Source organism: Scyliorhinus torazame, chromosome 2, assembly GCF_047496885.1.
Source record: "Scyliorhinus torazame isolate Kashiwa2021f chromosome 2, sScyTor2.1, whole genome shotgun sequence".
Classification (NCBI taxonomy): Eukaryota; Metazoa; Chordata; class Chondrichthyes; order Carcharhiniformes; family Scyliorhinidae; genus Scyliorhinus; species Scyliorhinus torazame.
The window spans coordinates 85810943-85835152 of NC_092708.1; the positions used below are offsets into that span (position 1 = coordinate 85810943).

General features: G+C 42.9%; 2 protein-coding genes across 6 annotated transcripts in view; one reads left to right on the forward strand and one right to left on the reverse strand.

The window, feature by feature from the left end:
• The first annotated feature begins 1705 nt into the window (after positions 1 to 1705).
• Positions 1706 to 17124, forward strand: LOC140389340 (ATP synthase subunit beta, mitochondrial). The gene is made up of 10 exons (XM_072473510.1): positions 1706 to 1872; positions 5632 to 5814; positions 6398 to 6572; positions 13416 to 13537; positions 14014 to 14198; positions 15136 to 15294; positions 15408 to 15530; positions 15677 to 15889; positions 16446 to 16647; positions 16783 to 17124. The coding sequence occupies exons 1-10, from the start codon at positions 1767 to 1769 to the stop codon at positions 16878 to 16880; spliced, it is 1566 nt and encodes a 521-aa protein (XP_072329611.1). The 5' UTR covers positions 1706 to 1766; the 3' UTR covers positions 16881 to 17124.
• LOC140389349 (coiled-coil domain-containing protein 89-like) overlaps positions 16792 to 24210 on the reverse strand; it is a 109766-nt gene continuing 102347 nt past the window's right edge. For all 5 annotated transcript variants that reach the window (XM_072473516.1, XM_072473523.1, XM_072473529.1 and 2 more), the window contains 2 exons: positions 21675 to 21774; positions 16792 to 20766 (listed from right to left, as the gene is read on the reverse strand). In XM_072473516.1, coding sequence (XP_072329617.1) covers positions 20680 to 20766; positions 21675 to 21774 — 187 coding nt within the window. In that variant the 3' untranslated portion in view covers positions 16792 to 20679. The remainder of the gene's footprint in view (positions 20767 to 21674; positions 21775 to 24210) is intronic.

Consider the following 24210-nt stretch of genomic DNA (forward strand, 5'->3'; position numbering starts at 1 on the left):
GTCCTGAGGCGGGTAAGATGGCAGTGCCCACGGGCCACACGTGTCCTGGGGCAGGCAAGATGGCGGCGCCCTCGGACCACACCTGTCCTGGGGCAGGCAAGATGGCGGTTCCCATTGGTTCTGAGGCAAGCAAGATGGCGGCACCCACGGGCCGCACGTGTTGTGAGTGGAGCAAGGTGGCGGCGCCCACGGGCCGCACGTGGTCTGAGGAAAGGAAAATGGTAGCACCCACTGGCCGCACGTTGGGGGTGCCGGGACAATAGCGGCGATTGAGCGGGCCTGGCACACTGCAGCAAAATGTCACTTCTTGCCACAGGCCTTGCAGAGCGCGCTCTACGCCTGGCAGCGATGGCTGGGGTGTTTTGTCTGTCTGCAGAAGCAGCACTTGGGTCCCCCGGAATTGGTTGGCTGCCGCGCGGCGCAGGCATGGGCTTGCTGAGGGCGGTCGCTGATGGGGTCCACGATGGGGTGGCCGCTGGCGGGGTCCACCAAGCACGGGGGGTGGGGGGGGGCGTGCGGTCGGGGGCATAAGCCTGTACGTTGTGTGAGGCGCCCTTGAGCGAGAGCGCTTGTTTCTTGGTCATTGCGAGGTCAAGCCTGGCCCCTTCTAAGAGGCGCTGGCGGATGTAGTCAGACCCTATGCCCATAACAAACGCGTCTCTCATTAGCAGGTTCGAATGTTCAGTGGCCGAAACGGCCTGGCAGTCGCAGTCTCCCACCAGGGCGTGCAGGGCACGCCAGAAATCTTCCACAGACTCACCGGGAAGTTGGTGCCGCGTGGATAGGAGGTGCCTGGCGTAGATCTTGTTGGTCTGCTGTGCGTAATTCTCCTTCAGTAGCGCCATGGCCTCTGCGTAGGTAGGCGCGTCCTGGACGAGGGGAAAAACGTTGGAGCTCAGCCACGTGTACAAAATCTGAAGCTTCTGAGATTGGGTCTGGCGCAGACCTGATGTATGCTTCAAAGCAAGCTAGCCAATGTTGGAAGTCCTTTTTGGCATTGTCTGCTTGAGGATGCAGCTGCAGGCGATCCGGCTTGATGCGGAGGTCCATGTCTGAACAATCTCTGTGTAATAAATTGATGAACTATCAATTACGACGAGGCAAAAGTAGAATGTGATCGAGGCTTTATTACACAGGGATGTGTGGCCTCCTACAGCAGCTTATGAAATGGCTGCTGTTCAGAGAGCACACACATTTATACTCCGCCTCCTGGGCGGAGCCAGCAGGCAGGGATCTACCCCCGTACCTGTAGTACAGGGGCCTTACCTTAATACCCATATATACAATATAATACAACAGTGGTGACTACCACAACCTTGATGTTAACATTTCACTTCATCCGAAGGCGGATATAGAAATGCTAGCCTAGTTGATAAGACGAGAAACTGTGCTTCTGAATCAAAATTGAAACAGCGTCCACTGAGTCCAGAACTGACAGGTCCTGTGGGTGGATTACCTCAACCATAAAATGGTTGCTTTGCTTTTAGACATGCTCACTCCTGTTTACAGTTTAATATCCTGCACGACATAAAAAGCGCGTTTTTTTAACGCAGGTCCCATGAGCAAATAACCAGCATGCAGCCCGTAGCCTGGTCGTATTATGGGAGATGTAGTTCGCTTTGCGACAGTCTCTATGAAGCTTTCTGTTAAACGGACTACATGCCCCACAATGCAGTGCGCGCCTGTTGACATGCGCACTAGCGCCGCCATTGTCTATATATAAGACTGCAGCCGCCGGCTTGTCCTAGTCCACTTTACCGTTCGCCATGTTGGGAGCTGTTGGAAGGTGCAGCCGGGGCGTGGTGCAGGCACTCCGGCCTGTGGTCAACCCCATACCGCCTGTAACGGGCGCAGCCGGTGCACTCTATTCACGTAGGTATCCCGGATCGGCTGCTTGGCTTTAGTGTTCCCGATGGCGCCGAGTTCCCCGTTGGCGCCGAGTGGCGGAACAGCCAGGCGCAGGCCTGCCAATGTCCTTATCCGACCCCCGCCCGCAGGCCTGAACCCCGGGGCCCCTTTTCTGTCTGGAGTCGCTTCGTTGAATTAATGAGCCGGGCTGGGGGAAGCAGCGTCGGCGGTTCCGCTAATTTGGGAGCCGTGCTCACTTTGACCTTTTATCGTCCTGGAGCCACAGGTCTGGGGCCTAGTGGCCTGCAGCTGCTCCTTCCCCTCCCGCATCCGCGGCTTTGGGTGGGGGTGTGGGAGACATTTCCTGATCCAGCCGCCTCTTTTCCATTTACTTTGTTAAATCTCGCCTGTTTACATTTAATTTCTAACGTGGTTTTCGGCTTCTCCGATGTCCTTCAATTTCACCTTGACAGTTGATCACAGCGCTGCACAATCTTTGGCCCAGTTTCACAGCACAGTCGCACATTCGAGCTGCAGGCTACCTACCTGCAATGTTGTCCAAAAAGTTAATTAGCCCTTGTTTTGAGTGGCAGATTTGACAAATAAAAAGCGAATGACAGGCATCATTTCCTTGGTAGAATCTGTCTATTTGCACAGTGAATGCATGTGTCCTTCAACCCTTTTTTAATGTTTTGGTGGGGGAAGAGAAGCTAAGCTACAGGCTGTAAGGGGTTTTGCATATTGTATGATGCTTCCTTGGCTATCTGATAAATTGTTTTAATGTCAAATAACGACTAAAAAAAAAATGGAAGTACGAGCAACATTGCCTGTACTCATTGGAGTTTAGAAGAATGCGAGGTGACCTTATTGAGACATAGGATTCTCAGAGGCTTGATGGGATAGCTACTGAGGATGTTTCCTCTTGTGGGAGAGGTTGGGACCAGAGGGCATAATCAAAGAGTAATGGGTGGCTGATTTTTCATAGGATTTGCAGTGCAGAAGGAGGCCATTCAGCCCATCGAGTCTGCACCGGCTCTTGAAAAGAGCACCCTACCCAAGATCCACACCTCCAACCCATCCCCATAACCCAGTAACCCCACCCAACATTAAGGGCAATTTTGGACACTAAGGGCAATTTAGAATGGCCAATCCACCTAACCTGCACATCTTTGGACTGGGAGGAAACCCAAGCACCCGGAGGAAACCCACGCGCACACGGGGAGGATGTGCAGACTCCGCACAGACAGTGACCCAAGCCGGAATCGAACCTGGGACCTTGGAGCTGTGAAGCAATTGTGCTATCCACAATACTACCGTGCTGCCCGTGAAGACATGAGGCATTTCTTCCGATGGTAGTGAATCTGGAATTCTTTGTCACGGAGGGCAGTAGAGGCTATGGTTAAGTATATTCAAGGCCATGCCAAATTAGTTTTTTAACCAGTAAGAGAATCAAGGATTATAGGGATAAAGTGGAGTTGAGGATTATAACCGATCAGTCATGGTCTGGTTGAATGGTGGAGCAGACTTGATGGGCTGAGTGGTGGTCTACTGCTACTCCTAATGGTCTTAATGTGTGGAGGGGGAGTGGTCCTCATTACCAACTTGGCTAATTGCTCCAGGAGAATAGGGCTCTGGGGATTGGGATTAATTTGGTAGCTGTATCAAGAGTCTGAATGGGTCTCCCTCGGTGGTATTTATCATTCTAAATTTGAAGTACTATACCTCTTGTAAGTGTTAGACAAAAACCTAGAATCTGCTTGATGTCTGAGGTTCCATGCCAGAATTCTAATTTGAAATGAAATGAAAATCGCTTATTGTCACAAGTAGGCTTCAAATGAAGTTACTGTGAAAAGCCCCTAGTCGCCACATTCGGCGCCTGTTCGGGGAGGCTGGTACGGGAATCGAACAGTGTTGCTGGCCTGCCTTGGTCTGCTTTCAAAGCCAGCGATTTAGCCCTGTGCTAAACAGCCAAGAGAAGACTGCAAAGCTTCCACATGAACATTTGAGATCTTGGTTAAAGTGGTTACATGTGGCCAAAATCATGTAGCCTGACCCGGGGATAATAATGGTGTCTATTGGTTAGCACTGTCCTCAGTGTTTTAGACATTTGAACAACTAGAACCAGTGTATAAATGAGTTTATTTACTGGAGACTGCATAAAGAAGATTGCAACACAAATGGATCATTTATCTCAAAACCTGTTCCACCATTCAGTAAGAATATGGGTGATCTGTATCCTACTGTCAACAGTTGTTTTGGTTCTACATCCTTGATGCACTTCACTAAGAAAAATCAATCTCGCTTAAAATGAATTAAGGTAGCACCTTTTTTTTTGTGGGCAAGGTCCATTCCTAACATAATGGCCCATCTCAGATTAAGCACTCGTCTTCAATTCTTCCTACCCGTTTCAAAATCTTTAAAACAGCAAACAAATGATCCATCTTCCATAGAATGAAAGCCTTGTACTGTTACTCAAAATCTAGCCCTTGGAGCCCTGATAATGTTGTAAATCTGCACTCCAAAGGCCAATGTACCCTGTCTGAGGTAAAGTGCCCATAACTTCAGAGCTTCCGAAGTGGTCTAACTAGGGCTTTGTGCAACTGTAATAAAACAGCAGCTCCTTCATTTCCTAGCTATCTTCTTATAAAGGCTAATATTCAATGAGCCTCTAATTGCTTTTCCTGGCTACTACATTTTAGTAATCCATTTGCATGGACCCCATAAATCCCTTTGGACTGCCCCTGTTCACTATTTAGAAAACAAATACTGAATTATCTTCTTTGTCCAAAATAGGAGATCTTACATTGAAATCTGTCTGGCACTCGGTCTGTCATTTTATGCCCTTGACTACACATTGTCAATCTTATGAACAAATATAGTGAATAATTAAGGCCTTGGCATAGAATACAACTAGTAATTTTTCATATCCATAATCTCCTTTTTTACCACCTTGGATAGACCCCTGAAGCAGGCAACATTTTGCCTCCGATTTGGTTAAGTCTTGTATAGTGCCTTCTGGAAATTCACACAACTACATTCCCCGTCTACTGAAATTACTTCCTCAAAATTCAGTCATATTTGTTAGACGTGACCTACCTTTTACACACGCATTGGGTTGTGAATCAACTCCCAATTTTTCAAATCCTCTCATCTATTTCTACATTCCAGCTTGTGTGAACTCTTGATGCTTAAAATATTGCAATTGAAATCTCAAGATGCAATGCAAGGGTACTGATAGCCCTTCCAGTCCAAGTCCTGGACTGGAACTGAAATGTTGCTGCATATAAATTCAGTCAATTTCTAGTGGCAGATGCCTGGATGACAAAAATTGCTTTCAGTCTTCAGATGCCTGAATTAAATTTACAGTATTGCTTTGATGCTACTGCTTCATAGCTGGAATTGGGCACAATTGATCACAGGGAAGCTTTACTCCAGAGGCTGAGGTTGTCCTGTTAATAACTCTATTCCAAAGTAGATGGATTGTTTGTGGTGTGAAGGTATGTGCCGGCTAGTCATTCAATTCTGATTCTTTAATGCAATTTTAGCCATTCTAAAGTTCAGTTTGGAACTTTTGCAATTCATATGCATGCCATTTTTTTTATGTAGAAGCTAAACTGTTGCTCAAGCTTGTGTCAAATGTTCAAAATTAATATTTCATTATCTACTTTGCATATCCAGAAGATAGGCACTATTGAAATCTGAATGTTACTATTCATTACTATAGGACTAGACAGTTGAGGTTGGTTCAGACTATTAATCTGTATATTTAACTTTGCATTGTAGGGCGAAACTATGTCGCCAAAGCAAATCCTTCTGCCAAGGCAGGTGTGGCAAAAGGTCGAATTGTTGCAGTCATTGGTGCTGTTGTGGACGTTCAGTTTGATGAAGGGCTTCCTCCAATCCTGAATGCTCTGGATGTGACAGGTCGTGAGAGCAGGCTGGTCCTGGAGGTTGCCCAGCATCTTGGTGAGTGCAGTTTTATTTGACTTTATTTTCAGGTAGAATGCAATGATGAGACATCGTGGGTGGCATGGTAGCACAGTGGTTAGCACTGTTGCTTCACAGCACCAGGGTCCCAGGTTCGATTCCCAGCTTGGGTCACTGTCTGTGCTGAGTGCATGTTCTCACGGTGTCTGCGTGGGCTTCCTCTAACAAGTCCCGAAAGATTTGCTGTTAACTGAATTGGATATTCTGAATTCTCCCTCTGTGCACCCGAACAGGTAGCAGAATGTGGTGACTAAGGGCTTTTCACAGTAACTTCATTGTAAGCCTACAAATCTCTATTGTCACAAGTAGGCTTACATTAACACTGCAATGAAGTTATTGTGAAAAGCCCTGAGTCGCCACATTCGGGTACACCGAGGGAGAATTCCAAATGACCGAATAGCACGTCTTTCGGGACTTGTGGGAGGAAACTTGTGACAATTAAAAAATGACTTCTGTTCTTCTGAAATGTCTGAGGGCAAACTGCCATCTGCGAAAAATGTCATGAGTTAATATATACCTTTTCCTACAGTTGAGATTGACTGTAAAACTTAAACCTGTATAGGTGAAAGCACTGTACGTACAATTGCAATGGATGGTACTGAAGGGTTGGTCCGTGGGCAGGAAGTTCTGGACACTGGTGCTCCTATCAGGATTCCAGTTGGGCCAGAAACACTCGGCAGAATCATGAACGTCATTGGTGTGCCCATTGACGAGAGGGGACCAATCAACACCAAAGAGTAAGTGTTGTACTAATTAAAGTAATGTTTGCTTTATATAATTGTGTGATTGCAGTTTCAAAAGTACTTTTCTAGATCTAAGTACCAAGTATTAGCTATTCATATTTTCCCATTCTGTGGCCAGATAAATGGCTTTATTAGAAAACAAATATGGTATTCTCCAACAAATATGGTGTTCTCCAAAAACTATGTCAAAAAAGCCATTGACGCTAACCCCATAACTGCCATTAACTGCTCGTTGTGCATTTTCCTATCTCTGATCACTGGATATTTATTCAGAGGAGAAATGGAGGTTTTCTAATTCTATTCTAGCCATCTTGTACTCAACAAACTATTGGGATTGAAGGCAGACAAGTCCCCAGGGCCTGATGGCATACATTCTGGGTGTTAAAGGAAGTGGCAGTGGAGATGGTGGATCTGTTGGTTATAATATTCCAAAATTCCCTGGACAAAGGAAATATTCCATTGGATTGGAAAATTGCTAATATAACAACCTTATTCAAAAAGTGAGGGGGGCAGAATGTAGGAAATTACAGACCAGCTAGTTTAACATCTGTTTTTGGGAAATTGTTAGAATCCATTATTAAGGGAGTAATATCAGGACATTTGAAAAGTCGAAACGCAATCCATCAAAATGAGCGTGGTTTTATGAAGGGTAAATTATTCATGTTTGAATAATTTGAAAATGTAACCAGCAAAGTGGATAATGGGGATCCTGTTAGATGTAGTATATCTGGAATTCTGAATGTGTTTGATAAAGTGCCGCACAGAAGGTTAACACACCAGGTAGGATCACATGGGTTAGGGCTCATGAAATAAAATGAAAACTGCTTATTGTCACAAGTAGGCTTCAAATGAAGTTACTGTGAAAAGCCCCTAGTCGCCATATTCCGGCACCTGTTCGGGGAGGCTGGTACAGGAATTGAACCGTGCTGCTGGCCTGCCCTGGTCTGCTTTAAAAGCCAGTGATTTAGCCCTGTGCTAAACCAGCCCCTTTTTAAGATGGAAGACTTGGATGGAAGACTGGCCAGAAAAATTGGGATAAATGGGTCTTTTTCTGATTGGCAAGATGTAACTGGTGGGGCACTACAGGGTTCGGTCTTTGGGGCCCCAACCTGCAATCTATATTAATGACTTAGATACAGAGATAGAAGGTTCTATAGCCAAGTTTGCAGAAGACACTAAAATAGGTGGGACAGTAAGTTGCAATAAGGAAATAAGAACCTTACAAATGGATATAGATATGTTAGGAGAGTGGGCCAAAATGTGACAGATGGAGTTTAATGTGGATACGTGAGGTCATCCATTTTGATTGGAAAATGGAAAGACAACTTATTATTTAAATGTGGAAAGACTTTGGGGTGTTCTGATGCAGAGGGATCTTGGTGTCCTCGTGCATGAGTTGCAGAAAACTTGCATGCGGGTACAGCAGATAACAAAGCGAATGGAATGTTGCCATTTATAGCTAAGGAAGTGTTGCAACTGTACAAGGCATTGGTAAGACCTCACCGGAGGCACCTGGAGTATTGTGCACAGTTTTGGTCCCCTTATTTGAGGAAAGATGTAGTGGCTGTGGAGTCAGCTCAAAGGAGGTTCATTAGATTGATTCCAGAGATGAGTGTCTTATGAAGAGAGATTGAGCAGTTTAGGTCTATACTCTCGATAGAGTTTAGATGAATAAGGGGGGATCAAATTGAGGTATACAAGATGATAAACGGTATGGATAAAGTAGAGGTGGAAGGGATGCTTCCTCTTGAGGCTTTGTAGAATGAGAGGTCATAGTCTCAGGATAAGGAGTAGTAAATTTAAAACCGGGATGAGGAGAAACTGCTTTTCCCAGAGGGTCCTGAATCTCTGGAATTCCACTGTGGTGGATGCTGGTACAGTGAGTAAATTTAAGGAGGGGTTAGACATATTTTTAATTGTAATGGGTTGAAGGGTTATGGAAAACAGGCAGGAAGGTGGAGTTGAGGCCACGGTGAGATCAGCTCTGATCGTAATGGAACAGTGGAGCAGGCTTGAGAAGCTAAATTGCCTGCTCCTCATTCTTGGGCTGGATTCTCTGTCGGCGGGATGCTGGCAGGCCGGGGGTTTCCTGATGGCGTGGGGCTGCCCACAATGGGAAATCCCATTGACTAGCTGGCGTAACTGAGCATCCCGCCGGCAGGGTAAAACAGAAATGGGGCGGAGAATCCAGCCCCTGTTCGAAGAGCGAACTATGCTGTCCAATTCCACCTTCCAGCTCTTGGTCTGTAACCCTGTAGGTAACAGCACCTCAAGGACAAATCTGGTGTTCTTGATTAATAAAGGGGTTTCTTGATTAATAAGGGGTTGAGGATTTAAGGGGCGAAGGCAGGAGAATGGGAATGAGGAACATATCAGCCATGATCGAATGGCGGAGCAGACTCGATGGGCCAATTGGCCTAATTCTGCTCCTATGTCTTGCTTGATGTTGAATTACAGCATGTAATTTAAAGTTGAACATTGGGCATTCTAGGCTAGTTTCCTGTGTGTTGGTTTTATTGACTGGTTGAAGATTGTTGCACTGAGAATTTTGGCTGTGCCACTGAATAATGGAAGCGAACGTGAACATTTGAAATAAAGTTTTTATGTAATTGAACAAACAAATGCAATCTCAGAGTACTGGAATAATCAGCTTGTCATATCACCTTGATCTCCAGTTTAAATTTTAGATTTGTTAGCCTGCTGAAAACTGGTGTGGGTTCTTCAGATCAACTGAGCCAATGTATTTGACTGACATAAACTGTTCTACAGCAAGCCATTATATATTTGTAATGCGGCAGGAAATTTATAACATTAGGAGTAGCTGCTAAGAGAGACATGGTATGATACAAGTGCAATCTTGGATTACCCAATCTCTGAAAAAGAACGTGAAAGCCCCATGTTTTTAATTTGAAGATGGTCTGTTAGTTAATTTAGACATTCTGAATTCTCCCTCCCATGTACCCGTACAGGCGCTGGAATGTGGCGATTAGGGTCTTTTCACAGTAACTTCATTGCAGTGTTAATGTAAGCCTACTTGTGATAATAAAGATTATTATTTATTAAACAATCCAAATTCACAATTGCTTGGTTTTGGTAGGCCAATTCTTTGATTTCATTTCTGATCTAATGCTGTGCAGCACAGCATTTGTGTAATTTTGATTTATGTGCACATTTCTTGAGGAAATGTGTGGACTTAACCAGATACCTTATTTTCCTCTCTCTAAATATCTAGCGACTAGTTTAAGTTTTTTTTCTAGTGGCTGCAGTTAGATTGCCATTCTGCATCAATACCAAGGGTTGTGTAATTTGAGGTGGAATCTTGTTCTGACTCCAAATGCACGAATATCAAGTTATGTTGCAGCCATTTCCATGCAGCTGTTCCGAAACCAGGTCTGAAAATTGCTCATGGTTCTCTTGGATGACCTGTGCTTTAAAACCGTATTGAGCAAACAGACTTGTGTGGGAGGAAAGTATACATGTGTACAAAATGAATCTGGCTGACGCGTGCAAGCCACAACTTGCAGTACAATTCTCATGTGGTGACTGTGATTTGTGCAACGGCTACACACAATTGAGAATAAGAAATGAAAAGTCTGCCAACCCATAGTGCAAAGACAAAGCTACGTACAGCAGTTTTAATATTATTTTGGTAACATGGAGATAAGGCAGGTCAGCTCCGGAAGGAGGCAGCGGTAAGGGAAATTGTTCAGGTGAGGGTTAGGGCAGGGAAGTTGGTGGTGGCTCCGGATCTGATTAACAAGGTTTTTGAGGAATTTTGAAGTTGTACAGGTCAGAGCCACCTTTGGGTGGGGGGGGGGGGGGGGGGAGACCGTGAGATGCAGGAATTTCTAGATGGGTTGGAGTACCCGAGGTTAGGGGGAGGGGGACAGGGCTACATTAGAAGGGGCGACAGTAGAGCAGGAGATAAAGGATGTGATTGGGAGGATGCAGTCTGGTAAGGTGGCAGCCGGATGGGTTTCTGGTGGAATATTATAAAAAATTCAAGATTAAACTGGCACCCCTGATGGTGGGGATGTTTGAAGAGGCGATAGGGAATGGTGTGTTGCCACAAACTTTGCGGCAGGCATTGATTTCCCTGTTGCTAAAAAAAGATAAGGATCCGACGGAGTGTGGGTCGTATAAGCCCATATCACTTCCGAATGTGGACGCAAAGGTATTGGCGAAAGTACTGGCGGGTAGGCTGGAGGAGTGCCTCCCGAAGGTGATAGGTGAAGATCAGATGGGGTTCATGAGAGGGAGGCAGCTCTTTTCAAACGTTAGAAGGGTATTGAATGTCGTTATGGCACTGGCAGAGGGGAAGGAAACAGAGGTGGTTGTGACATTGGACGCTGAGAAGGCGTTTGACCGGGTAGAATGGGGGTACTTGATGGCAGTTGTGGTGCAGTTTGGGATTGGACCAAGATTTGTGATTGGGTAAAGCTACTATATAAGCAGCCAAGGGCGGGTATCCGCACAAACAACATCAACTCAAGATACTTTTCTCTCCTCTGGGACTAGGCAGGGATGTCCTATGTCCCCCCCCCCCCGCCGTGTTTGCACTCGCGATTGAGCCATTGGCCATCGCATTAAGAAGTTCAGGGGTATGGAAAGGAACAGTGTGTGTGGGGGGGGGGGGGGGGGGGTAGAGCATAGGGTGTCCTTGTATGCCGATGACTTGCTGTTATGTGTCGGAACCGAGTGTGTTGATACGGGGAATATTGGAGCTGCTTCGAGTGCTTGGGTCTTTCTTGAGGTACAAACTAAATCTAGATGAGTGAGTATTTAGTGGTGTCTCAGCCGGGGGTGGGGGGGCTGCCATTCCGTAGGGCAGGGACACACTTTAGGCACCTGGGGGTGCAGGTTGCCTGGGAGTGGGGGGGGCTCTGCAGGTACAACATTTCTATTTTGTTGGGGAGAGTGAAAGCTGATCTGGCAAGGTTGGTGGTCTCCCCCTGTTACTGGCAGATCGGGTACAGGCGGTTAAAATGAACATGTTGCCGCGATTCCGGTTTATTTTTCACTGCCTGCCGATTTTCCTGCCAAGGGATTTGTTCAGCGAGATTGAGGGAAGGATTACTTCGTTCATATGGGGAGGGAAGGTGGCCAGATTTAGAAAGGTGCAGCTACAGAGGGGAAGGTAGGCAGGCGGTTTGGGTCGTCTGAATCTGATGTATTACTACTGGGCGGCGAATGTGGAGAAGGTGCGGAGCTCGGTCAGAGGGTTTGATTCCCAGTGGATCAGAATGGAGGAGAGTTTGTGCAGGGGGTCGGGATTGAAAGCACTAGCAACAGCGCCGCTCCTGATAGCCCCGGGGAAATACTTGGGAGTCTGGTAATAATAGCTTCATTGAGAATTTGGAGGCAGTTTTCGGGTTGGGCGCAGGGTGAAGGGAAATGCCGATTCGGGGGAACCACATATTTGAGCCAGGGAGGTGGGATGGGAATTTTTGGAAATGGGAGGAGAAGGGGTTTAAGACACTAAAAGATTTGTTTCTTGGGGGTTGGTTTGCAGGATTGAAGGAGTTGGAAGTGAAGTATGGGCTGGAGCAGGGGGAAATGTTTAGATACATGCAGGTTCGAGATTTTGCCAGAAAGGAGATACAGCTTCCTGGTGGAGCCGGCCTCCACATTGCTGGAGGAGGTGCTGGCGACAAGGGGACTGGAGAAGGGGGTAGTGTCAGTGGTTTACGGAGCTATTTTGGAAGAGGAGAAGGCACCACTGGAAGGGATCAAAGCAAAGTGGGAGGAAGAGTTGGGAGAGGATATGGAGGAGGTGCTCTGGTGTCAGGTGCTCTGGAGAGTGAATGCCTCCACCTTGTGCACGAGGTTGGGGCTGATGCAGCTGCAGGTGGTATACAGAGCACACCTCACGAGGGTGAGAATGAGCCGATTCTTTGAAGGAGTAGAAAATGTGTGAGAACGTTGCGGGGGCCCCCCCCCCGCTAATCACGTTCATATGTTTTGGTCCTGTCCAAAGCTAGAATTACTGCAAGGAGGTTTTTTGGGTAATTTCTAAAGTGGTGCACGTGAAACTGGACCAGGGCCCCTGGAGGCCATATTCGGGGTGTCGGACCAGCCAGGGTTGGAAACGGGTGCGGAGGCAGGTGTTGTAGCCTTTGCTTCGTTGATCGCCCAAAGGCGGATCCTGATAGATTGGAGAGCAACTTCTCCACCCCGTGCCCTGGCGTGGTGGGGGGACCTGTTGGAATTCTTGACTCTTGAGAGAAGGTTAAGTTTGAACTGAGGGGAAGGATGGAGGGGTCCTACAATTCATGGGCATACTCATTATGCACTTTCAAGAACTGGATAGCATCGAACATTAGTTGGGGCGTGTGGGTGGGAGGGTTTGGGGGGAGGGGGGCTGTGTGTGTTAATGGCGGCTATGGGTGATCCCTTTTTGTCATTTGTTTGTGAGAACATGCGGGCTACTGTTTTGGGTTTGGTGGGAGGATGGGATCGTTGTTATTGATATGGGGATTGACATATTTGTTACTGATTATTGTTTATTGTTGGTGGGTGTAAATTTGGGAGAAAATGTAAAAGGAGAATAACAATATTTTAGAAAATAATAATAAAAATTATTATTTTGGTCCAGTTTCTAGTCATGATTCCTCACCAGTAGTTGACTCTAAACTGAAATCTAGATCTGGAATATAAATGCCAAAACCATTGTCTAAGAAAATTGTAACTAGAAATACAACAGAACTGGAACAAATTTTAAATTGGATTGATCAAGTTAATTATGACAACTTTGGGTGAATCCTTGGTTGCTTTCTGCTCACCTGGTTTGTCATGATTTATCTGCTGTTTTTGCATGTGATTTCATTCACACCTTAGATATGCTGCAATTCATGCTGAAGCTCCTGAATTTGTGGAGATGAGTGTTGAACAAGAGATCTTGGTGACTGGCATCAAAGTTGTAGATTTGTTGGCTCCTTATGCCAAGGGTGGCAAAATTGGTAAGTATGACGGGAAATAAACTTGATTTAGTTTGAGTTAAATATTTATTGGTCAGTATGTTGCCACTTTGTTTATAAAACCATTTTTCGAATACAAACATTTCCCAAATACAATGGGGGGGTTGATGGGGCAAGGAGTGAATGGAATTGCACACCTGTGTCGCTGAAGCAAGTGCATGGTGTAAGATTATTGCCTTTAATGCAGGTTGACTGTAAAGCCTCTTGCCCAAACCATGTGTAAATTAAAGCTGTGGCTTATTTGAAGTTATTCAGCTTTGCTGTATGTAATGACAAATGCAGTTGGAAAGTATTTATCAAACATGAGGATTTCTGAACTGGCTATTTAGATTTGAATCTTTGTTTTGCATTGGATTGGAGTGAAATTTAATTTAAAAAGAGCAGTCCCAACCAAGGCAAATTTCTCAGGCTTGCATTTTGATACAAATCAAGCTAAAGCTTCCTGCTTGTCTGTTTAGGTCTCTTTGGTGGTGCTGGTGTCGGTAAGACCGTACTTATCATGGAACTTATTAACAATGTTGCCAAGGCCCATGGTGGCTATTCTGTGTTTGCTGGAGTAGGAGAGCGCACTCGTGAGGGCAATGATTTATACCATGAAATGATTGAATCTGGTGTCATCAATCTGAAAGATGCAACCTCCAAGGTAAAGTGTTGAATATTGTATAGTTTTTTTTTGTCAACAAGAATGGTGAAAATGTACATAGAAGTACTTTTACACTCTTCTGGACTCCATTTAGTTCAACAATTTTGGTCATAACTTCAACCCTGATTTTTTTGTATGGTAGTGGTTGTTTGTTTAATTATTATTAAAGGTGGCAATACAGGTTGAGAGTGGTTCATGAAGCGTACAGGATCCTGAGCTTTATAAATATGCTGCTAGAATACAAAAAGTGAAGTTATTATCAACCTGTTTAAAACACTGGTTTGACTTCAACTGGAGTATTGCATCTAGTTCTGGGCATTGTGTTATAAGAACATGAAAGTGTTAAGAGAGGGCTCGGAAAGATTCAAAAAATGGTTCCAGGTATGAGCGAGAAGCTGGGACTGTTCTCCTTTGAGTACAGAAGGCTGAGAAAATAATTGATACAGAGGGCTTTGAACAGTAGATGAGGGTAAACTGCTTCCATTGGCAAAGATTGGCACAGATTTAAGATTGGAAAAAAAATCCCATTGGAAAGGGAATTAGATAATTATCTGAAAAGGCTGTGATCATTGCTTTTTTAGGTATTTAAATAGTGATGTAAACAGCAAAAACATCTGCTATCTTATTGAGTCCAAAACGAGGTGCACTAAATATGAAATGGTGTATAAATCCAGTGTAGAATTCAGAACTACCCATGTGGTGTGGTTGACGTGAATGGCTTAATATATTTAAGGAGAAAACTAGATAAATACATGAGGAAGATGGGAATAGATTTGTGTGCGCATGTGGTGGTTGATTGGAACAAGGGCCTTTTCCTGTACTGTGTAATTCTGTATCAATGTGTATTAATGACGTGTACTTTTTGTGGTTCTGAATGTTTTGCTGCATGGTGTAGGTATAAGCAACTATGCCTTCTGATTTCATTTTAATCTCCTAGGTAGCCCTGGTATATGGTCAGATGAATGAGCCACCTGGTGCCCGTGCTAGAGTGGCACTGACTGGATTAACTGTTGCTGAATACTTCCGTGATCAAGAAGGACAAGATGTGTTGCTGTTCATTGACAACATTTTTAGGTTCACACAGGCTGGTTCAGAGGTAAACTTGTTTTTCTTTAGGTTGGCGGTACATTAAGTATGACAGTAGCTTCATAAAACTTGTAATATTTTGGACAAATTGTGTACCATTCTCCTATAATCTTTCCCTTTTAGGTATCTGCTCTGCTTGGGCGTATTCCTTCTGCAGTAGGTTATCAGCCAACCCTGGCCACTGACATGGGTACCATGCAAGAGCGAATCACCACCACAAAGAAAGGATCAATTACATCTGTACAGGTAACTAAACTAATATTTGATTTTTTTCAACTTAATTGCCCAATTATAATGCAATATTGACTTTATTAAGCAGTGATTAAGCACTAAATCTTTAGATGGTTTTGCACAGACCTATACCTTGTACTGAGGGAATTCATTTATTTCAGGCTATATATGTGCCAGCTGATGATTTGACTGATCCTGCACCTGCTACTACCTTTGCCCACTTGGATGCCACAACTGTACTGTCACGTGCAATTGCTGAATTGGGTATATATCCAGCTGTAGACCCGCTGGATTCTACTTCGCGTATTATGGACCCCAACATTGTTGGGCAGGAACACTATGACATTGCTCGTGGTGTACAGAAGATCCTACAGGTTTGTATGGATTTAACTTTTATATTAAGGTATTATCCTTTCCATTTGTGTCTGCTTCATTGTAAAAAATAACTATTAAACAATATAGCTAACATCTGATCCAGAATCTTTCCTTTCCCTCCAAGTATCTCAGTAAACTTTCTTGAATTGTAGCTTTAAATACATAATTTGAATTACCTTGTAATAACTTGAATGTTTTTGCATTGGCACAAGGTTAGCTGAAAGTTGAACCATTGACTGCATCTGAATTGACTGGTTCAACATTTGTCACTTAATCACCGAAGCTATTTACTGTTCATCTTCTGTTCAGAATTTTCTACCATTTATAGAAAATAAAAATAAGCCAGCCTGCAGTAACTTTCTCTCATACTGAGTCTGCTAGGTTTTTCAGCTGACTTTTCTTGCTATAAAGATAAAGGACTTGTACTGAAGAGCCTTTAGACTGTTTCCATCTGAATTCTTTGACACTTCAACCCAGCTAATTTAGTTATAATATATGCTCCTATTCCATATGTATGACTAAAAATGGTTGAATTGTTTTTCTTTTGTTCTTTAGGATTACAAGTCTTTGCAGGATATCATTGCCATCCTGGGTATGGATGAATTGTCAGAAGAAGACAGACTGACTGTGGCTCGTGCTCGTAAGATCCAACGTTTTCTCTCCCAGCCTTTCCAGGTTGCTGAGGTGTTCACTGGTCATCTTGGAAAGCTGGTGCCTCTCAAGGAGACCATCAAAGGATTTCAGATGATCCTTCAAGGCAAGTTATCGTAACTCTTTTCCCCCTTTTTGTATGCTTTTTAAATGTATTTTCAGGTTGTCAAATAGTTAAAGGCTATACTAAATACATTGTAGCTATTTGCTTTTTCTCACTATTTCACCTTTTTTCCTGTAGGTGAATATGATCACTTGCCTGAGCAGTCCTTCTACATGGTTGGTGCTATTGAAGAAGCCGTTGCTAAGGCTCAGAAGTTGGCTGAAGAGCACTCTTAACAACAATCGTAATGTAACTTGTATGAAATAACTTCAGATGTATTGTCTTCATGACAAGATCAAAATGCTATTTAATGTTTCTACGTCAGAAAGTGAAAAATAAAAATTCTGTCTGATTCTAGAATGCTGTCTGATTCTAGAATGCAAAACATGTTCTGGAGAAATTGTCAGTGACCAATGTGGCACATTTGTACAACTGCATCACATAACAATAAATTTGACAACCGGTGTTAAATTCAATAAACGTGAATTTTATTCTTACAAGGAGTGGATCGCTTTAAACAAGTATTGCCAAATACATACATTTAGTAGGTAGTTGATTTATAGTCTCACTTGAGTTGGGCCATACAAGTTCAGAGCTCTAAACTTGAAGAAAATATGTTCTATGTAATTGGTCAGAGGATATTTTTAAGAAATATGTTGAGGGATTGGCTGAGGAATGCCAGTTTTGGGCCTAGAAAATCAGAGAATCGTAGAATTTACAGTGCAGAAGGAGGCCATTTGGTCCATCGTGTCTGCACTGGCTCTTGAAAGAGCACCTTAAAGCCCACCCTCTCCCTGTAACCCAGCCACCCTACCCTAACCGTAGGACAATTTTTGCATGGCCAATCCACCTAACCTGCACATCTTTGGACTGTGGGAGGAAACCCACAGACACTGGGAGAACATGCAGACAGTGCCCCAAGCAGAGAATCAAACCTGGGACCCTGGAGCTGTGAAGCCACTCTGCAACCGTGCCACCCTGAAGACATGGATGTTAATGGTGAAATGATTTTAAAATTGGGTTCTCAAGAGGCCAAAATTAGGTGTACAGAGGTCAGGATTAGAACTTGTAAACGTGACAGGACCAGGGAGGGATTCAAAAATATTTTAAAGTCAGTGTAATTCAGCAAACAGGTGAATGGGAGTTGTTTATGATATGAGCTCCAGTTTGAGGATTGGTATAATATTGTAATAGCACAGGTCAAGGGCAAACCAGCAGGCAAGGGGTTAAAGTCACCCACATTGGAAATGATTTAATCCTGTGTATTTGAATATGAAAAGGAAAACACAGGAGGCCCCAGTAAGTCCCAAGGGATCCATTATCCAACACATTCGCACCTCTTTTCTAGAAGTTAAATATATTAAGCATAAACCCATGAGATTGTAAGGAAACATTGTATTCTTTAATCGTTTTCCCATTACGGGGACCAGAAAATATGCATACTGATCACTTTGTATTGTTCTGAATGATTCAGTGACGTCAATACCTGTTTGTGACTCCGAAGAACTTTAAATATATATGCATGTAATTCTGAGGACAGGCAGAGCTGACTTTTGCAAGCAACAGATAGTCGCAGAATCTATCCTGTGTGCACACAGTTTTTCCGAATTAAACAAAGTTTTACCAACACCACACGGTCAAGAACAGACTTTGAGATTTTTCTTCCCTCCAATATTGTTCAATTACATTGTTGCCCAGAGATGGTACAGAACAAAATGCCAGCATATTGCATCTTGAGTATTTTAAAATGCAGTTCATGGTGTCTTTGAGAAAATGACCTGCAGTCCCATTGTATTAATGTTGAATGAAGTTAGTTAAGTCCACATGCAGTATCAAATGCATATGGACGAGCAAAGCCTATGGATAGAATATATTTGCCACATAAATCTTCAAATACAACTAGCATAGGGTATTACCTGGAATAAAACTTTTTAGAACTCCATGCAAGACCTTGCTTGAGGCTATGATCTTGGTTTGGTACCCTCGCCCTCCATATCAATGGTGTTCTCTTCATACCGACTACCAACTAGTCATCGGGCATCACCTGTCCGTGTTTGCTGAACTACATTGTCAAAGTTGTGATTTTTAAGATTTATCAATTTTCAAATCCCTCCACGGTCTTTCCCCTTGCCATTTTGCCCCAACTGCATCTTCCAGCTGGTATTACTGCGCAGTGATAAAAAATAATGTGATTTACCCACTCCAGTGAACAATGCTACCACTTCGGCTGACTTGAGGGAACACATGAGACTCTACCTCAAAACCGAAACTTTCCTGGTTCTGCACTGAACGGTATCTACCTTCTGAGGCAATAGCAGAGGCTTGATATCTAAAGGTTACTTTAGTGCCATTTTTCCTGTGCACAGCACTTGGCAAATGCTCAGCTCCAGGTGCTAGACAGGAAATCCACTTCCAGTATGTTGCCACTAGATTTCTGGGCTTTTCCAAGTAGGTAGACCTAGGTCTGGCATAAGGTGCAAGCCTAGTTGCTGGGGAATTAAATAGGAGGGGTTGTTCACAGCCCTTCTACATATTTCCCCCTTTTATTACCGGATTGGAGAGTTTGATGAGTCACATGGTGAACGCTGAAGAGAACAATAATAAATTGGAAGGCCCTGAGGCTGTTGGGGTATGAAAAATTTGCTGTTGCATCTCTTACCATGAAAAAGATTAAGATGTTGAAATTCATCTTGGGCGAAGGAATAAAATAATACTAAGATTTTCCAAGTGCTGTGCTACTGTGAGATTGGCTGCTCACCCATTTATACACTGACTGATATTTAATTCCATTGTAATCACTGGAGCTAAATAATGCCTCAACTGTGTTCACTATATTAGCATTCTGGTTAATTGGAGAAAAAGATTAGTAGATCAGTAAAGCTAAAATCAAGTGCCCCTGTTATATCAGATCAACTGAATGCAAAAGTTTTTTCTAGAAAGGTTTGTGAAAAAGATCTATTTTCCAGTTTAAGAAAAATAAACGGGATGGTTTATGGATTGCAGATAAAACACAGGCACAGTGTGAATTCATACCAAATCGTTTGTATTAGAGATATTTTTATATACAATTGGAATCTCACTCTGAAACGGCAGATACATGGCATAACAAAAATCCTGTCCCAAAACAGCATAATTTAAAATAAAAACAATTGTGATGTTTGCTTTCCAATCAAAAGAATCTACAATAAAAACGCAAATATATTTCACACATCTAAACGAGAAAGCTTGCTTTCCAACTGAAAATGTTTACACTTGCTGCATAATATTAGTCTAGTAGCATAATAGCCATTTTCTGAATTTTTTATTTTTGCTCACAGGTTTGTTTTAAATTTTGTTGATGGCTTTCTGATCTTGGAATGTATTTTTCATGTTTAGTTTTCCGGTTGTTTTATGAATGGTTTTCTTCAGTAAAAAACTAAGGGAAACCAGATTAAGATTGGTATGGGCGGTACGGTAGCACAGTGGGTAGCACTGTTGCTTCACAGCTCCAGGGTCCCAGGTTCAATTCCTGCTTGGGTCAATGTCTGTGTGGAGTCCCAGACCCGTGCACATTTCGCGCCGGGATGGGAGGCTGGAGCGGCGTGAACCGCTCCAGCGATGGCGTTTCCGACGGTGTGGACTCTGCCGCTGAATGGGAGAATCCCGTCCCCTGTGTCTGCGTGGGTTTCTGCCGAGTGCTCCGGTTTTCTCCCACAAACCCCAAAAGACGTGCTGTTGGGTGAATTGGATATTCTGAATTCTCCCTCTGTGTACCCGAACAGGCGCCGAAATGTGGCGACTAGGGTCTTTTCACAGTAACTTCATTGCAGTGTTAATGTAAGCCTACTTGTGACAATAAGATTATTATTATAAGTGCAAGGAAAACAAGCTTATGACAAAACTGATTTCACCTGTTATGGATAACGATTACATGGGCAAGATAAACTATTTCAAAAGTAGTTAATTAAAATGTGCTTTTATTTGAAACTGAGTATAGAGGGTCAATTTTGTGCATAATCCAAAGTAAGCAAAATGCACTGATGGTTAAATTTGGCATTAGTCAATCAGATGACGTAGTTTGGCATTCAATTCCTTCTCTTTTGTTAGCAGGTCATTGCTGTGCTTTTTGAAAGCTTCAAATTCCTATAATGAAAAAAAGAGGTTAGCAAATAACAATTTTCGAGTAATTCTGTAATAGGCTGCTTACATTCAGACTACAGTAAGGAGCAGCATGGATGGTTTCGCAGTTTGTCATGAAAATTTGTATACCATACAGGGAAATACTTTAATATCCAGTAAATCTAGAGTTCTTTCTTCATTCCAGATTTCTACACATTCACACCTACAGCCTGGTTTTGTCATTCCGTAACCAAAATTGTGTTCCTGCAATGAATTTATGAGACCACAATTCAGTACATGTAGCTTTAACTTGCATCTGTCTATTTAACTTCACCCATAGCACATAGTATAGACGTTCTGATTTTCTAAACTGGGTGCAGTAGATACTGTGTTGTCTAATCTGTTACTACTCATTACTGATTTAGGCCTGAGATAGAACAGAAGTGCACACAATGGCTGAGGCTGGCAAAAATATCTAAGGGATGAGTCAACCGCCTTGCAAATCTCTGGCTAAAGGTTTTCCTGCCTCCTAGGAACGAGAAGGGATAGCTGAATGGAGGGACTATATTATACAGGGTGGTATTACTTGCATTTTAAATTAACATTCAAATCCCTTAATATGATTTACAGGTTGGGCGTTAAACTAGAAATGAAAGACAGACAAATTTCTGTTGTAAAATAGTAGGTTGGTTACTCTTGTGTACCACTTAATGATTTGTCTAAGTGGTATTCATACATCTCTGAGCAGGAAATCCACTTCTTTCAAGAAGAATATATATATATTTTTTTAAAAATATATTTTTATTGGCATTTTCAATTTTAACAGTATAACAGTTTGATGTATAAGACACATGGTATTTACAATATGTGATAGCACAAGTAACAAAAATAAGAGGAAGAGCGATCAGATTTATAGCCAGAGTTTACTTTACCCGTTCCATGTCAGCATAAACCTGTTGAGATTTGTGATACTGTTGCTGTAACTCCTTGACTTTGACATTTGCATTTACCGCTGCAGTTTCATTTTGAAACCTGAAATATAAAGCACCTGGTGAACTAAATGTGTAACAGAAATACAACTATTTCTACACAAACAAACTAATAGCAATGTTTAAAGGAATGCCTCATAATAAGGCTCAACAACAGCTTTATGTACAAGCAATTGTATGATGGATGAGTAACTGCTACTGAAGTAATTGCATGCCACTTTCTATGCTTAACACATTTTAATTTTACTTTGAAGGTAAAACTTTTCTATTTTCTCCTAATTCCGTATTGACCAGGTTTTATAGCATCTTTAGACAAGGAGTGGACATAACCTCCCAAGTCTTTGACTGGTTATGGAACTTAATCAGCTTGTGAGAATTGTATAATTGGGGATGAGATTCAGCGAATACGCATTCTGAAAATTATATACATTCATAACTATGTTTAAATGTTAGTAATTGCATGCACCGTCATTAACCTCCTCTAGTTTCTTATTTTGTTCAAAGCAAATGGGAATGAGGGCACGACAGTATAATAGCTTCATGCTAAAAATATTAACATTTAAAAATCTTAAGTTAATACATTGTTGGACCTCACAATAAATAGGTTCGCTTTTCCAGTTCGTTGCTTTACTTTTCACATCTTTGCTTTTTCTCTTGATCTTAATTTTTGAAGTAGTTGAACCTCCTTCAGTTTATTCCAAAGTTTGAAAATTATTTGATAATTATTTAAATCGACTTCTTGAGATATGTCAGAAAAGATGGAATGTGTGACAATCTCTGAAAGAATGTGGGTGCATAGGTTAACGATTGTAATCTTCCAGCAATTTGTAGACTGTAGTCAGTCAAGTGGTACTGTTCAAATTGAATACTTCCTCCAAGACATTTAATATAAATCAACTGTTTTTGGACGAATGCAAAAGCAAAATTATGCAGATGCTGGTAATAAGAGAAATAAAATTGAAAATTTTGGAAATATCAGCAGGTCAGATAATCTGCGGAAAGGGAAATAGATTGAGGGAAAGATCCAGATCGCGTCAGGTGGAGCGAATCGGGTAACGTGCAATCAGCCTGGCACCCCACGCAGAATCCCATTATACAGTCGCTGAAGTAAGCATGCAGGTGAAGAAGACAAATGGTGTGTTGGCCTTCATAGCGAGAGGATTCAAACAGGAGTAGGGATGTCTTGCTGCAGTTATACAGGGCCTTGGTAAGACCACACCTGGAATATTGTGTGCAGCTTTGGTCTCCTTATCTGAAGGAGGATGTTCAGCCTAAGTTTACCAGACTGATTCCTGGGATGGCGGGACTGATTTATGAGGAGAGATTGAGTCGGTTAGGATTATGGACATGGAGTGTTGAAGAATGGGGGATCTCATAGAAACCTATAAAATTCCAAAAGGACCAGACAGAGTAGATTCAGGAAAGATGTTTTTGATGGATGGCGGGGAGTCCAGAACCAGGGGTCACAGTCTGAGGATATGGGGTAAACCATTCAGGAGTGAGACGAGGAGAAATCTCTTCACCCAGAGAGTGGCGAGCCTGTGGAATTCACTACCACGGAAAGCAGTTGAGGCCAAAACATTGTATGTTTTCAAGCAGTTAGATAAAGCTCTTGGGGCTAAAGGGATCAAAGGATATGGGGGGGGGGGAAGGGAAAAAGCGGGAACAGTTTACTGAGTTGGGCAATCAGCCATGATCAGAATGAATGGCAGAGCAGGTTCAAAGGGCCAAAACTGTTTGCAGTGGCAGAAAGATGGGTAGGCAGAGGACATAGATTGAAATTAATTGATGAAAGAGACAGAAACAGCATTAGGGGGTAAATACTATGCATTGACTTGTTATGATCTGTAAAGGCCTGGCTGAAATAGTAGTGGAAGTAGATTCAACTATCACTTGCAAAACGCAATTGAATAAACACTTGAATGGCTTTGAGATAAAATAGAGGGTGTAGAACTAATTGGATAGACCTTTCAAAGAGGTGCAGCTAAAATGGACCAAATGGCCTTTTATTCTGTATCATCCTTTAGATGATCTATCATCAATTTTCTCTGAACCATGTCCCTTCCACACAAAATATTAAGGATCACCATCGTTGCATGGACTAATACTGCTTCTTGTTGCAAGAAGTAACCGCAATGTATCTGTTGAAGCTATGATAATCCGAGCAACTGATGCCTTTGGTTTTGACTCAAAAATGATGAAGCAGTCTTGGTCTCCTTGGGGGCCATTAAAACAAAATGATCTCAAAATACAAAACTAGCAAATGCCGTGCAGATGCATAGCAGGACTAATAAGATAGGATAGCCCTTAAATGGTCTTGCTCATTAAAGTCATTGGGCACGCTTGAACAGCCTAATCGTGTCCGACGCGGTGACGCAACAAGGCTGTTAGATCACATGAGAGGATTCGCGTGAGATTTGCAATGATAGGAATGCTCCGCAAGATCTAATGAGATCTCTTGAGATGTCGCGATCTAGAT